This window comes from Heterocephalus glaber, unplaced genomic scaffold (genome assembly GCF_053883595.1).
Source record: "Heterocephalus glaber isolate CG9 unplaced genomic scaffold, H.glaber_assembly_v1.0 deba00001056, whole genome shotgun sequence".
NCBI classification, from domain to species: Eukaryota; Metazoa; Chordata; class Mammalia; order Rodentia; family Bathyergidae; genus Heterocephalus; species Heterocephalus glaber.
In genome coordinates this window covers 431,203-448,107 of record NW_028258182.1, presented here as the reverse complement: position 1 = coordinate 448,107, position 16,905 = coordinate 431,203, and the positions used below count along the sequence as shown (strand labels likewise).

Here is a 16,905-nt window from a genome sequence, read left to right as displayed (position 1 = left end):
ATTAGAGAAACCACAGAGAGAAAGGTGAGGCCACCGCGTCGTACACTGTGTGGAAAACTTAAACATTTTTCAAAGAGTAAGAGTGCCAAGCTAGGAATTCCAGCAAAAAGCTATCAAGGTGCCTTTAAAAGGAACCTAAACGAAGGATATGGAGATCTGGCCTTAGAAAGGCCCACAGAATTAAAAAATAAAAATCCAGAGCAAATTCAATCTGCTGTCTTTGTCCCACCCTTTCAAGGTGGTTGTTTCCTCTTTTACTTTTTCTGTGAACTTTCCTTTTAGAGTCTGCCCATTCAGGGTGCCTCACTGGCACAGTAGGTATAGTGCATCACTCTCATAGAATCTGTCTATTCTGAAAATAAAAACTGCCATTTATTATCAGGCTTACTTTCTTCTCTTCTAATAATACATCCCAGAAAAGGGGGGACACATACACAAAGTAGCACCTGTTCTGCGTTTTATCTATCTTGTCTGTCATATTCATTCAACAAGTATTTATTGAACAGCTATCACATGTAAGTAGTTATTTTAGAATAGCAGTTCCAGGGCTGGGGATTTAGCTCAGTGGATTCGCCGCCTGCTGAGCAACCGCGAGGACCAGAGTTTGATCCCCAGTACCAAAAAAAAGAATAGCAGTTCCAGGCACAAAGATTACATTTTTAGTATTGTTCCTCATACCATAAAAATCCAAAATAATACTAAAAATGGAAAATGGAAAAGAGGAAGAAAAGAATGAAATAAATTCTATATATTAAATATAGTATATTGGGAAATGATTAAGCACATATCTTACTTTCTGAGGCTTTTGTGACTCTTAATGATAACAGACAAGAAAGGTGCTATTTCATATATTGAAATAAATTTTGTTAAAATGTGTTTTGCATTGGAATGAATATTTCCAAATATGCCTTTAAATATAATTATGACATAACACATTGTTTAAAGAAAGTATGAAAATTAAAATTTAAAATAAAGTTTAAAATGGGGGCAGGGTCTGAGAGCAGCTGTAAGAGGAGTCCTAAGTTGCCCATAATTATTCTCTATATAGATCTGAATTCACTTTTGAAAATGCATGAAGCTACACACTTATAATTTGCATCTTTTTGTAGTTATACATCTCATCTAAAATTTTATTGTATAAATATATTTCTGATTTCTTACACTGCCAACCAAAACAGAAGAAATAAATGCTGACATATATGTACTCAGGTTGGGACCATGTTGTTACTTCAACTCTCCAAAGTGTTAATAAAGAAAGAAAAAAATCCATTTTTCAATGCTTTGGCTCTGAGGAGTTGAATTATTTTGGCACTTTGCACATAGGACAAAAGTAATTTTTACAATTTACTTAAATAAAATCCTAATTTCAGTTTATACTATACTTGAGGAAAACATTTATTCAAAGAATAAAGGAACAGAGAGGTGTGCATATATGTGTAACTTCATCAAAATGAAATCTATAACTTGACTGATATCCAATAAGAAAAGGATTTTGTAAGCTTAGAAAAATCAGTCATGGAAATGGAGGTGAAATTTGCCTGCTGTTCTTTAATATTTTATGTACTTAACCTAACTGAAAAATCTACTCTGGAATAGAATGTTTTCAAAGCCCAATCTAAACAAGGCATACCTTCCCTTGAATTCCACACTGTAAAATCACGAACTAGCCGTGTTCTTCCCAAAGAAATTTTAGGTGATGAGCACGAATAAGAACGTGAGCGGATTCCAGAAAGCAATGACTCCTGAAAAGAGATCATAACAAAGTTTTTTAAAAGATCTGCGTGAGATTTGACAGTATGTGTTCACCACGAATGTCACTAAATCAGTATCTTTGAGAAAAAGAGTCAACCTGAACACTAGTTTGATTTATTGTTCTTACCTGAATTTTGAGCTATTTTATACTGTAGCATTCAAACAGAATTCAATGCTGAGGTTTCTACATTTAAAGATTATTAGAAATTAGAGGACTAGCCACTTGTAAGAGTTTTTAAACTTCCAAATGCCTGTTTAAATTTACAGTGTAAGTTGCGGCCTCTAGAGAAAAATACACCAGGTCAATGTACAAATCCTTCTAGTCTGTGCTCATTTTTCAATAGATCTTCCATCCAGCACTTCCTGGATATCTTTAAATATTATTCCTTTTTAATGGCCTGCCATTTTTATTCCTGTTTTCCCAATTACATATAATTTCTATTATTATATTGGTGACCTGCACAAAAAGACAAAATGGTAAGGTAATTAAGACATAATTTTCTTCTGTGTTCCAAAAAATTTAAAGGAATATACAACAGAACTTCATTAAAGCCAATTATGATATCCAATTCCTATTCCACGGAGGCCTTAGGATTGATTCTACCCAGGCATTTTAAAGATATTACTTAAGGTTAGGACTAAAGGAAAGTAATGCAAAATTCTTGACTGAAATTAAGCTATCAGAATCTGTCCTTCTGAAGTAAAAGCCTCCTCCTTTCCTCCTAAGTGAAAATATATGGTTCCACTGAGTGTATTGGTTAGTTCAAGAGCCTAGAAGGAACTTGAAAACTTCCCTCTTGCATTAAAGGGTCTTGGGCTACAGCTCCCTGACTATATCAGGAAGCAGCCCCCAGACCTGGATATTAAGAAGGGTTACAAGATGTGAAGCTGTCCCAGAGCCCTAACAGTGAACTGGCTATCCAAGGCCTTAGCAAAATGCCACCTCTTCATTTAAGACATATATGGTAATCATTTTTCCTGACAGCGGAGCTTAAAAAATTGTCCAAACTCCTTTGTTAAAAAGAGTTATACTGAGTAATTACAGAGGCAAATTCTTCTTAACAAAGAACAACATAAAAGTGTTTCATAAACACTGATTACTTCATTCCAAGTAATGATGAGTTTTTCAAGATTCCATTCAAAATACAAAACTAATTAGTATCTACATTAACAACCATACTGATGTCTAATTATCCAGAAACAGCACATGACATTCAAGTTCAAAAGATAATGAGAACTCTACAGGTCCAAGTTGAGAGGAAAGGACGTGTGTCTTTGCTCAGAAGACCTTGATTTGGTTAATAATTCCATCAATAAGTTAGGGCTACCTGGACAAAACACTAACCCCTCCAGTACCTCATCTGCTCAAAAAAAAACATCCTGGTGAGTTATGAGAAAATTATATAGCTTTCATATACTTAAAACATATTTTGTATATTGTATGGCATGTTACAAAAATAAGGTATTACCCTCATGACCAAAATGTTCTTGGTAAGATAATTTTGGCATTGCATACACTGTTTTACAAACAGAACAAATGCAGAAGTATAAAAAAATCAAACAGGAAGAAAACATACATTCAAATACAAAGAGTCTTTCTCTGAAGGACTGAAAGAAGATATTTATTTATTTTTTAACAATCACATCAAAATGAAATTCTCATGTGAAATTGGCAACAAGAGGAACCTGGCTCCATGGCAAAGCTGACAAAGTTTAGGATGTTCCAGAGTAGTTCACGAAGCCACAAATGCTCAGCAAATGTCATCTCAGCTTTACTAACGTCTTTTACTTCACCCCCTAGTCCATGTAAAAATTTATGTGAGCAAAACAAATTTGATCATTTAAACTCATTTAATACCACCAGTTTTTCTCCCTTTGCTTAAAGGATAATGGTAGAAGTCATTACATGAAATGTTAAGTTTTCAAGTATGTGAAAAATGGCATGTACACATGCATCATTGTAAATTAATGGAAGCACACATGCATCATTTTAAGGACTATAAAAATTAAAAGAGTTGCAGAGAGGAAAAAGACTCAAGTAGACATCACTAGTCATCTTTTTACAAAAATAGCTCTTATGTACGAGTAAAAAAGAATTTGTCTTTCAACTAGAGGTGGAGAGATTTAGGTAAGATTCTGCACATTTATAATAAGCTGAATTAATAGCAACCAGAATACCTTCAGCTGCAGATTACTTGACAGAGAAAGCGATTCAGTCCTGGAGATATTAAAATCTGATTCAATGTTGCTCTCAAAAGAGTCCAGTTCATCCCCACTGGGAAGCCCAGTTCTTGAGGAACTCTGAGACACTGGAGTAGAGCAAGTGTGCAGCTGCTCCGAATGTCCTTCCTCCTCACTGTTGGCAACCAGGACATCAAGGCTGGAACTGAAGCACAGAGAAAGTGGTCCAATAACCAGCCAGCCAGACAGATGGACTGACATTAGTTTCTGTAAGTTCACATACTTTCCTCGCTGGAGGTACAACGGTTATGTATTTAATTTCCTAATAATAATTAATTAGTTTTTATTATTTTTCCCTTGCTCCAAATCTCTTCATTTTAAACAAAATTTTGTGTTTCCCCAAATGAACATTTCTACCATTTCCACTGTCTTACAAAACAAAAGTTGGTTTGAATTAGTATCAACCTCACTATTTTTGTTTTTTAAATGTAATGATTCCAAGTTCCACATAGTACCTCTTCACATATTGACACTGCAGACAACACAGAGTCACTGGGCTGATGGACACAGCCACTGGGGGGGCGAGTATTCATAAGTGAGGTGGCTTCCTCTCACCAGGTCTCAGCTGAGGACCAAGAGGGCAGAGCAGAAGGAAGGGGGAATGTGTGAAGCTCCCATTTCATAGATGGGTCAAAGCACAGGTCAGAAATAAGTAAAACACACAAGCTTAAATACCACATGGTTTTTCTTAGGCAAGAAACTCAAATTATATATGCAAAGGCGGAGCAAAATGGAAGACAGATAAATAGGAAGTGGGGAAAGGTAAGAAAAAAACTCTATCGGAAGCAATGCTTAAACTTTCCAGAGTAGGATATGATCAGAAAACATAATGTAGATACTCTGCAATATAGACAAAGGAAGGAAGGAAGGAAGGAAGGAAGGAAGGAAGGAAGGAAGGAAAAAAAAGGATGATAATTTGTGCCTTTTCTTCCTGTATACCTAGAATATCTCCTCTAAAGACCTTCTTATTTCTCAAGTTCTGGGGTAACATGCTCAAGATATCTTAAAGATTCTGCCAGAATACACTAATCATGCACAGTTCAATCTATGTTTGCAGAACAGTATAGAATCTTGCCTGGACTGGCAACCACTTATTCAAAAAAGAGAGCCCAAATTAACCTAACCATTGAAAGTCATGACCACTCTCCAGCATCTACAAAAGTTTTTTTATAATTATACACCAGACATAACCACTACAACCTCAACTTGTGCATCCATGCAAAATACAGTTCAGTGAATGTACCCCACTGTTGCTAGGTCCCTCCCTTTTCTTCCCTCCTGATCAGTTAAGTCACTGCTAAATATTTATTTACCTATGTGGATGCCCATTCTTAGGTAAATATTATGTATACACTCACATGTGTGTATTCTACGCCCATTCTGATTCATGATTTTAGGTGTGAAAATGAACATATAATCATGGGGTTAGGACATAAGAGAGAAATAGATAAATATCTAAGGAAAGTGGAAATTGGCTTATTCTCTAAATAGACAGTAAGATCGATGGACATATGCAGGCACATATGCAAATATATACAATCATATATACAATGAAGTTCTTGTTTAAATGACATTTTTATATGTATGAGAAAATACATGTAACTAACTGTAAGTTACCGAGTGTAAAAAACAGAAACCCTCAGGAGCCCAGCAACCTGTGACTGGAACATTCACCATCCTGTCGAAACTCCTGTGGTCCCACCCATGATCATCCCTCCACTCGCCCCTCGCGCTACCTCATTTTTCTTCTTTATTCACGTGTACATGCCCTATTCTAAACTGTTTGATATGGCATTCTATGAAAATGAAATCTGAGATATTTTATGGTTTACTTTTTGTTTATGTTTCTGAAATGTGTGTTATTACCCATGTAGATGTCATTAATCTCTTTTCATTGCTGTACAATATTCCACATACAGAATTTAAAACTGTACAGAATTACCTATTCCCCATTTAGGTTATTTCCTGTTGTTATTAATACTCATCTATATGTCTACAGGCACACAGTAGAAAATGCATATTTGACTTTACAGAATAATGTCAAACTATTTTCCTAAGTTATTATACAATTTTCATTTCTTTCAGTTTCCCTTGTATGCGTGCTCACCAAAACACTGTATTAGACTTTTTAATCACTGTCAACATAGTAAGTGTAAAATGGTATCTTGGGTGGCTTTCCTCTATTATATTTTAGTCAGTTTTCTTAAATGCCTTAGTTTAAATTAACATATATAGGAAATAAAAGGGGGCAATATTTTGATGTAGAGATAATACCATTGGAGACAATAAATAATTAAAAATATAATTTTCCAAGTCTAGCAACAAAGTTCTTTGATTTTTCTACAATTTCCCACTAGACTGTGTCATCTTACCTTCTTTTCTTTAGAGGACTCTGTTCCATTACAAACCCGTGAAGACCAAAAGAAAGGTTCAAATTGGAAGCATGTGAACCAGCTGGAGATGGGGCTTGAGCATGGACTGCCAGGTGGCTGCTCTCACCCAGTGAGTACATAATGGCGCCCGTGTGAGCAGGAACAAGGTTCTTGCAACTGTGAGAGCTCAGATTAGAACCCATGGACTCGGAACTGGTGTGGGGGGAGAGTCCCTCTATGTTAATGTAGTTGATATCCAAGTCACCAACCTGGAAATTGAAAGAAAGATATTTGCTGAACAAAAGCAGGAAAGAGTGACTTGGGGGCCGGGATTTAGCTCAGTGGCACCGCGCCTGCCTGGCAAGCTCAAGGTCCCGAGTTCAATCCCCAGTACCAAAAAGCAAAGCAAAACAAAACAAAACAAAAAGAGTGATTTGGCTAAGTTAAAAATCTGCTAATTTAAAATCTATCCACCTTATTTACCTTTTTTGTTTTGTTTGTTCTTGTTTTTATTTTGTTTTATATAAACAGATTTCTCTCATGATCTTTTTTTTATATGACTGGTATGCTGTAATTCACAAAAAGGAAGAAGACTTTCATAAACTTGTTTTATATCACAAAACAAGAAACTGGTTATGCTTTTAACATTTTATGAACTACTTACTCAAAATGAAGTGGAAATATTTTAAATACTAGAGGAAAAACAAGAATATATAGCTTTTTTTCAAAAAGCAGTTCAGCAGAATCTGGGCAACCAAGGTAATGGTGGTCACATAAATCTGAGTCTTCTCAAAATCACCACCAAACAAAAAGAAAAGGTAAAGCTATACAATGTACATGCAAATTAGAAGATAGGAAATGTCCCAATCTTCAAATTAGCTATAAATAATAAATAAGCATCAAGTCCAGCAAGCAGCCCCTCATACTCCCACTGCAAAGAGTAAAAGCAGTCTGACAAAAGTGGATGGAGAGAGAAGAGGGAGCTAGTGAAAGGCCTAAAACTTAACTAAAAGTCATCAGCAGAAAGAAGCCTGTACACAGGAAAGAGTCCTGGTTGATCAAAGCACTCACTCATAATAAGAGGCCAAAAAGCACTTGTGATTTGAGGCATCGTTTTCTGAGGAATAGGACAGTAATAAGAAACTGTGTAACATCATGTAAAGATAGGGCAGGGACTGTAGGTGCAGTTCAGTAAAAGGGCATACACTTGAGCCTGGATTCAATCCCCAGCACAAGAGAAAGGGAGGAGAAGAAGAGGGGAAGGGGAAGGGGAAGGGAGAGGGAAGGGAGGGGGAGGGGGAGGGGGAGGGAGAGGGAGAGGGAGAGGGACAGGGAGAGGGAGAGGGAAGAGATAACAGTATTTTATCAATGACAAATTTCCTGGTTTCCTTAGCTATATTGTGCTTATATTAGACTGTACCATGCTTTTAGGAAAATGAACATGAACAATTAAGGGATAAAGGAGCATGGTATTTTGGACTTATTTTCAGATGTTTAAAAAATTCACATACATATTTTAGCCATTTGCATACACACATGCGTACACAGATATACTCAGAGAATAATAAAGTAAAATATGGTAAAATATTAACTTTGGAGGAACTGGAATAAAATGCATGCAGGAATTCCTTGTACTGAAACTAGGCCTGAAATTATATCCAAATAAAACGTTTGAAAGTAGTTTACATGATGAAGGAATTTTCAAATTAGTTTTTCACCATAGAAATGTCCTCATCAGGTAGATTAATAACCTTGAAAATTAATGGGAGACAGCAGACATAAGCTAAAAGTGATTTTAGGTTTCTGTGTCAGGTTGAGGGAGAAAAGGCAGTTAGATAAAATTCATTTAAAATGCTGTAAAACTTATTTTAATTAAGCAGAATTTGAGCCCCTCACATTTCCATTGCTTTTTAAGTGGACATAGGAACAGTGGTAAAGGCTGCACTGATAGAATGGAAATTGTAATTTATGTACAGATGTAGTTTTATTTCTCAGTTTTAGTTGCACAGCTTCAGCAATCTTTGCTATGTTTCACTGCATTGAACTAGGCTGTTTGGATTTCCTTTAAGTAGTACAGAATTAAATTTATATTACAAATAAATACTTTGTAAAGTGTATTACAAAGCTATAGATAATCAAAGCAGTATGGGTCTTTAAGTGTTTGTTTCATTTTTTGTTTGTTTCACATTATAAAGAAATAGTTTTCTCACCCTAACATTCCCAAACAGGAATTACATCCTAACTTCATCTCTAATTTGGAAAGCATTTCATTTTATTTTTTACTTTTTTATTTTTTTTTTGGTACCGGGGATCGAACTTGGGTCCTTGCACTTGGGCAGCAGGTGACGAAACCACTGAGCTAAATCCCCGGCCCAAGCATTTCATCTTTAACGCATCTTGGAACACATAAAAACACTTTTCCCCACATGATATTGTTATGACAAAGTGTCATTGACAATTTTAGCTTATTGAGGTAAATGGATATATTGTAGCATTTACTGAGGGTCAAAACAAAAGGAAATACGGACTCAAGACATCTTTCATTGAAACTATTTTGAGAAAATATGGCAAGACAATAAACCCATTAATATCAGAACATGGCAAAAATCTGCACATTAAAAACTGTAAAACACTGATGAAAGAACTTTAAGGTGACACAAATAATTGAAAAGATACACTTGTGTTAATGAATTAGAAAAATTAATATTGTCAAAATGTCCATAATACCCAAGGGGATCTCCACATTCAGTGCAACCTCTGTCAAAATTTCAACGGCATTTTCCACAGAAATAGGAAAAAAAAAAACCTAAAATCAGTATGGAGCCACAAAAGACCCACAAAAGCTAAAGCAACCTTAAGCAAAAAGAACAAAGTTAAAAGCGTCATATTTCCTGATTTCAAATTATATTACAAAGCTACAATAATCAAAACAGTATGGGTCTGTCATGGACAAATGGAACAGAATAAAGTCCAGATATAAACCCACATGATGCAGTCAAGTAACTTTCAACAAAGGTGCAAAAACAACATGATAGGAAAAAGACAGTCTTTTCAATAAAATGACACTGGGAAAATTAAGACATCCACAGGAAGGCCAGCAGGCAGGAAGGAGGGCAGGAGGAAAGGGAAAAAAGGAGAGAGATAGGAAGAGAGGGAGAGAGAGAAGGAAGGAAGGAATTGGATTTGTTTCTAATACTACACAAAAATCAATTCAAGATCCATTAAAGACTTAAACATAAAACCTAAAACCATAAAATCCCTAGAAAAAAGCACTGGAGAAAAGTTCCATGACATTAGTCTTGGCAACAATATAAAACAATACAAAAACAAAGGTTAACAAAAGCAAAATAAGTAAGCAGGACTACACCAAACAAGTCTCTGAACAGCAAAGAACATGGTCAGCAAAATGAAAAGGATGCCTCTAGGGTGGGAGAACAGACTTACAAACCATTTATCTGATAAGGGGTTGATATCTAAAGTCTATAAATAACTTATATAACTCAAAAGTAAAATGAAAACAAATAACTTGCTTTTAAAATGGGCAAATGAGAGGCCACTAGATACATGGAAAGGTGCCAGCCATAATGAATCATCAGGGAAATGCAAATAAAATCACAATGAAATATCACTTTGCACCCATTAGGATAGCTATTATCAAAAAGTCAAAAAATAACCATTGGTGAGGATGTGGAGAAAAGGGAGCCCTGGTCCACTGTCGGTAGGAATGGAAATTGGTACTGCTACTATGTACAACAGTATAGGGGTTCCTCAAAAAACTGAAATATAACTATCATATGATCCAACAATCCCACTGCTGGGCATATGTGTGAAGGAAATAAAAATCATTCTCCCCAAGAAATAGCCACACTCCCCTGTTCATGGCAGCATTGTGTACAATAGCCAAGATACAGAATTAACCTGTGTCCATCAACTGCTGAACTGAAAAAAAAAAATGGCATGTGTGTGGGTTTAATTTGGCTTAAAAAAAAAAAGTAAATCTTGCCATTTGTGATAATATGAATAAACTTTAAGGACATTTTGCTAATTAAAATAAGCCAAACACAGACAAATATTGCAAGATCTCACTTACATATGGAATCTTAAAAATTAATATTCATAGGAACAGTTGAGTACAAGGGTGGTTGCCAAGAGTTAGTGGATGAGAGAAATGGGGAGATATTGGGCAAAGGGTCCTACAGTGAGTCAGTTCTGGAGACCTAAGGTACAGGATGGTGACTCAATTAACAGTAATGCATTGTATATTTGAAATTTGCTGGGAGTAAATCTTGAATATTTGCATAATAGCAAGAGACAACAATGAGCTTCACTGAGGTCATGTTTAACAATGTATATCAGAACATCAGATTGTATATCTTAAATACATACACTATTTTAACTATACTTTGAAAAGCTGAAAAATAAATAATAATATATTATCACAAATTACTAAAATAATAAACCATATGCATGCATACAATGGTATGCCAGTACTTAGTGTTAATTGGTTTCAGGAAGCACAAATGCCAAAAGTGATGAGTACCAAACAAATTGTTTTAGGTGAACAGAGCAGGGAGTCACAGGCCAATCAATACCCCTAAGTTCCATCTTGTGCATCAAGTATCAAACAAGTGACAAGTACTGGGACATAATTTTTCCATCAAAATGTCGGATACAAATCCAAGGCATTTCAAAGCAGTCGAGTACCAAGCTATGACTGTACATATATATTTTATACATGCACATATACATGTCTCAGAGTGTAGCTATAGCACATTAGTCCAATTAACCTGTGCCTTGAGACTGTCCCTGCTAAACTACCACTTTGTGCCATGCTCCAAACTAGATTTTTTTACATCTAAGCTGACATTCAGCTGGTTTATATCAAGATAATGCTACTAATTACTTACAACTGATGTCTATTGTGATTTATTAGCTTCTCTGTCATTTTGAATTCCATCCCAATCTATGCCATTTATACTATACATTTGTTCTTATAATGCTTTGTAACACTAAAGGAAAAAAGCAGAGTTATTCGGCTAAAGGCTAAAACTGAGATCTATTAGATAGGAAAAAATTTTTGAAGCGTTCCCTCTTTTGCCTTAAGAATTTATCTAATTTAACAGATGTACTTTCATGTGACCTCACATTTAAAGTTATGAAAATGTAAAACTGCTTTACAACTTTTACTATATACCTTTTCCTTGGCCACCAAATATTTTTAAAGTGTGACACCTTTTAATCTTTACATTTTTTTAAGTTGAAGGTGATACTTTTTCTATATATGATAAAACTCATGTCAACTGAAGTGTGATCTCAGATGTTAAAATTATTTTATGTATTTTTAAATCATGCTATGGAAATATCACCTGCATTTTGTCATTTGTCAGATTTACAGTACCATTTTCTTCTTTTTACTTTTGGCATTAAATAAAAAATAAAATTGAGATCACTGAAAAAAAAATATAAGTGGACCAGGGATTTAGCTCAGTGGCATCGCACCTGCCTCACAAGCACAAGGTCCTGAGTTCGATCCCTGGTACCAAAAAAAAAAAAAATATATATATATATATATATATATATATATATATATATATATATATATATGTTAACAGCAAAACGATAAACTATCTATTACCCAGTTAGTATATCTAGTGCATCTTTTATGGGAATTAGTTTTTAAAGTTAGTAGATAAGGCAAAAAACATGTGTCAAAATTATCTATGAAAATCTATCATAAATTAGATTGTGCAGAGATCTTCAGATCTATATTTTAAGTTTTAATTTTCAAATATGAAAATTTGAAGAACACTGAGAGGAAAAAAACAAAAGTGAAGGAGATGCTGACACCTTCAAACTCTGCCTCCAGTGGGAAGAAAATTCTAAAAGATTCCAGCTTCCCCAGAATGATACCATTCTGTTTTAATATTAAAGTTTCATAGCCTTAGTACCTGTTAACAGATGTGTCATAAAGATTAAGTAAGTAATGTATGCAACGCATTATATGGGGCAGGGAACAGGCACCTTCTCGTCACTGTTGGATGTGAACACAAATACTACCCAATCAAATCAGGCCAACAGTGTTCATTGAAAAGCCACAGACAAAATTCTGGTCCTGTGTGTTCACTTCTTATTTCAGTGCCATTGAAGAGCTTTCACTCCTTCTGCCACTTCTTGGTAGAGGAAGGTGTGTTCTGACATAAGGACCCAAGTACAAGCTGGTGAGCAGGACTCCACAGCAGCACTCCATGAGCAGCGCTTAGGCTGCATTGAACAAATTTCTCACACACTTGGGTGTTAGAAAGAGGCAGGGGTCAGCTATGCCTCACCTGATCTAGCACCATGCAGTTGGCATAGACTTCTTCACCCCCATTGAGGATGTCAGAGAGCTGGCCTGCAGCGGGGAACACTGGGGGATGCGTGGACTTCCTGAGGACACCACAGGAGTGACCTAGAAGAAAATGGAAATAAGACAAATAAAATAGAAGGAATTTATTTTATAGTCAAGCTTTACCTTCTTAGTCAAGCCCTAAGGAAAAAAAACAAGTGTATCTTTAAAGCTGGCATTTTGCTGTCTTCATATTTTTAAGACCTACATGCAAGTCTCTTCTATCTCCAAAACTTCTCAGTTGTCTCAGCATGATGTTGAATGAACAGTTCTAAAGAGGCTCATATATGCCCACTCAAAGCATGACTTTTCCCATCATTGGGGATCTTTGTAAAATCAGTTAGATCTTCTCCTTCAATTTCCAACAGATTAAATCAATCTTTATGTCTCTTTATCTACTACATGGAAGCATTAGTGATGGTAGCGAGGTTCTCATACTATGGTAGCTTCACACTCCAGGACTCTTCAGTAAAAGTCCAAAGACAGTACGCGCCTAGCAGATCTGGCTCTGCAGTACCTGCAAGACATACACAGTCCTACACGTGGAGTTTTCTTCTGTCTTAATTACACAAATGTTCAGCGTGCTTAAAACTGAGTCCTGGAGAGATGAGATGTTGTATTTGTAGGGAACAAAGAGTTGAAGGCAATAAAACATATTCATTCCAGAGACCTTCTTTCCTGTGACTTTGACTCATTTGGTTATTCTCCAGACATCCACACAGTTTCCTCATCCAAAGAAGTGGGCTATTAGTATGCTTTCCTCAGAGTTGTGGCTATGGGTAAGAAATGAGTTTGGACATATAAAGCAAGTGACACTAAGTGCAAGATATTTGTCTCATTTTTGTTATTATTAAGAGTAATAAGTTTTTAAGCATGTTCTATTAGAAGTACAAGATTTTTAATAGTAACCATATGTCTTGTCCTAATAATAGACTATCAGTAGCTGTAAATGACTTTATTAGGGTAGATTCACTGTTACTTCCAAAGCATCCTGATATCCAATAAATTTTCTTAAGCAGGTACAAATGCCTCTACGCATGTTCCACTGCCTCTTACCTGTGGTGAGCCACAGGAGTGAATCAGGAAATGAAAAAGGAGTACTGATGTGCAATAATTACAAATTCTATTCTGTCATACAAAGTCCTGGCTGATATAAAAGTTTCAAAGATCAGGGATTGTACAAGCCAAATGACTCTGGCTTCAGATTCTAAATCTAAATCTATTTTTCCCTACAGAAGTGAGATTTTATTAAACTTCTTGAGAAAATACATGAAATAAGTGAAAACATTTTTCTTCTTATGTCCATAAGGTATTATTTTATTAATTTATTTAAATAGCAAGATAATGTACAAATACTTCACAAGTATAACCTATATGATCAATTACTATACAATTTCATTCTAATTACTCAAAAGAAAAGCAAGGTTCCAAAGGCTATAAATCAAGAACCTGACAAGACACTTTCAATGTGTTTCAAAGTAAGCAAATACTTGCTCATTTGTCATTTTACAGAATGTTTTTAAAACATTCATAAGTGAGTCAGCATGGATCCCTGAAGTGAAATTAATCGAGCTTAACTGCTCTCTGGTGTCACATTTTTCAGAGACTGTAAAACACCTGGCATTTCAGCCATCACATTTAGGGATCTGTACATGCTCCTCTTTAACCACTGACAAATTAGGACTTCGTTGATGACTACACTGACCTAAGGGCTAACAAGATATTCAACCAGATAATTGCAAGCGATGGATGGATTTCATTTTTAAAATACAGAATCCAATTAAATACTTCCTCAGATTGTGTGGTGCCAGTAGATGCACTGCCCAGTAACCCAACAGCCATGTTCTTCATGACCAAAGAACATTGACTACTTGTTTTAGAAATGAGCAAAACCAGAAAGTCCCGATATTTTCACATATATATAGGTGAAAGGCTTGGATTTGACTTTCCTTCCCAAGCAAATCTACCTGCCCTGGGAGGAAGATAAGAATCTATACAAAGATTATGTCCAACCAGTAAAATAAACTATAAAATGACAGAGTCTGGGTACTTTTGTCCAAGTCGGAGTGTAATTTGTCTTCTGCACGATTTGACTAGAGATTTTAAAAATGATGTAATTGAGTTATCAAGACAGGTTCACAATCTCTTAGCTGAAACTCCACAATCTAGAAAACTCTGAAAAACTAACTTTTTCATATTTTTGGTTCAAATGCATACTTGGTGAAAGAGTCAGACCTAAGCTCATGTATGGACTGTTTTTTTACCCCATTTAGAGGGAAGATTCAAATATTTGCTGCAGAAATAACACTATGCTTGAGATGGCATTGCCCAATGTCCCCTACGACAGTCATTCCAAACATGGTATAAAGATTATGCCGAAAAGATCTGAAAATGCTGAATTTCAAAACAAATCTGGTCCTAAAGTTTCAAAGAAGAAACTGTGAATCTCTAAAAATTAGCTATGTCTGGCATTAGACCAACACTTTCAAGCTTTTATTACTCCTCTACCAAATTCACAATTTTCCATAGCTACATGTCACCTATATTATTATGTTCTTCAATACAGACTCTTTTTCTTTAAATAAAATTACATTTTAAAGAAGCATCTTATCATCACTGTAAGCAGCCAAGATTCCCTGTCAAAAGTAGAAGGGAAAGCCTGAGATATAGCTCAGTGGTAGAGAGCTTGTCTAGCATGTATAAGGCCTTGGGTTCAATCTCCAGCAACACACACACACAAAGAAAAAGCAATGAAATTAAATTCTAAATACATTTACCCACCAAAACTGGGAGTATGAGAGGTCTGCCCTATGTTTGTTATAAAAGAGCTTTCAAAGGATTTGAGAAGTGTTAAATATGAGGGGTACTAAACTGAGACCTTCGTCTTTAATCAAAAGACAGATCAAAAGGAAATACTTGCCTTACTACACAATTTGGTGTCATCTAGTGTTGGGCATCTCCAAGATGGAGACTGTTCTGGAAGCTTAACTTACACTTGGGAAAACTGGCCTAGGCCGTGCCATTGCCGTCATTCAGGACAGGACTCTGCATCACGAGAAGTCTTATGTGAGCAAGAGGGGTGACTCTATGACTGCATAATGCAGTGCTGCCAAGGGAGTATTTCAGTCTCCTCTTTAGCTCCTCCACCTGTAGCCTGCCACGTAGACTTAGCAGGGCCACTTGCTGTAACAATTTATAATATGTGAGTATCTCGCTGGAACACCCAGAGAGCCTCTGCTTCTCAAAGGACACCTTAAAAATAAAAGGATCCAGAAGAATGACAACCAGAAAAGAAAACCAGACTAATAGGACAGCCGTACTTTCACTAACTAGAACACTACCTCCTGCAAATAATGCTCTTCAAATCAGCAGAATAAGGCTGACAATGAAAAGGACATGCAACTCTATGAATGCTTTCAAATAAATGTCAGCTATATATATGCAAGTGGCTAATTGCTCCACTGTGCTTCAGTCTATTCAAAGAAAAAGCTACACTGGTTTTGTTTTTTCTTTAAAAAGACTGATCTTTCCAAGATTTTCAAGAAAGATGACTTTATTACTTACATATGTAACTACTTTAGTAACAAATTAGCAAAAAAATTATTGAACCACCCCAAATGTCCTTCAGGTCCTTTTGCAATGAACATACAAAAATAATTTGTGGTAAAATTACCAACTGTTTCTTTTAAATGACTGTTGTCATGTAAACAATTTTTCTTTGCAAAAAGTTAACTTTATAGTTTTGCTGATAGCATTAATTTCTAGCATTTGGTAATCTCATATTTTAGAAACATTATAAAAGTTAACGCTCAGTTCTCACCCTGCAAATTCTGAATTAGTAAAGAGTGGAAGTTAACAGTAGTTAAGAGCCTGGGCCCTGGAGCCAGACAGCCTGGTTCAAGTCTGGAGTCCACTAGCTGTGTGATCTTGAACAAGTTACTCATCCCATCTGTGCCTCTATTTCCTAACCTGTAAAGTAAGGATGATAATATACTTATCTCATGAAACAATGTGGAAATTCTGCTGTCTACTGTCTCACTGTATTTTTCCCCTTGCTGCCTTATGAATGCCCTTGAATGGCCTAAACACAGTGAGATAGTGAGGTGAGGCTGTCAGAAGTCCCTACATCTTTTTTAATAAATCCTTTTTCCCTTC

The 16,905-nt window shown here is 35.7% G+C and overlaps 1 protein-coding gene across 5 annotated transcripts in view; it reads right to left on the bottom strand.

Moving 5' to 3' along the window:
• Arhgef28 (Rho guanine nucleotide exchange factor 28) overlaps positions 1 to 16,905 on the bottom strand; it is a 328,072-nt gene that overhangs the window by 88,562 nt on the left and 222,605 nt on the right. For all 5 annotated transcript variants that reach the window (XM_021251666.2, XM_004874150.4, XM_087209586.1 and 2 more), the window contains 4 exons: positions 12,692 to 12,813; positions 6,366 to 6,634; positions 3,931 to 4,138; positions 1,631 to 1,742 (listed from right to left, as the gene is read on the bottom strand). In XM_021251666.2, coding sequence (XP_021107325.1) covers positions 1,631 to 1,742; positions 3,931 to 4,138; positions 6,366 to 6,634; positions 12,692 to 12,813 — 711 coding nt within the window. The remainder of the gene's footprint in view (positions 1 to 1,630; positions 1,743 to 3,930; positions 4,139 to 6,365; positions 6,635 to 12,691; positions 12,814 to 16,905) is intronic.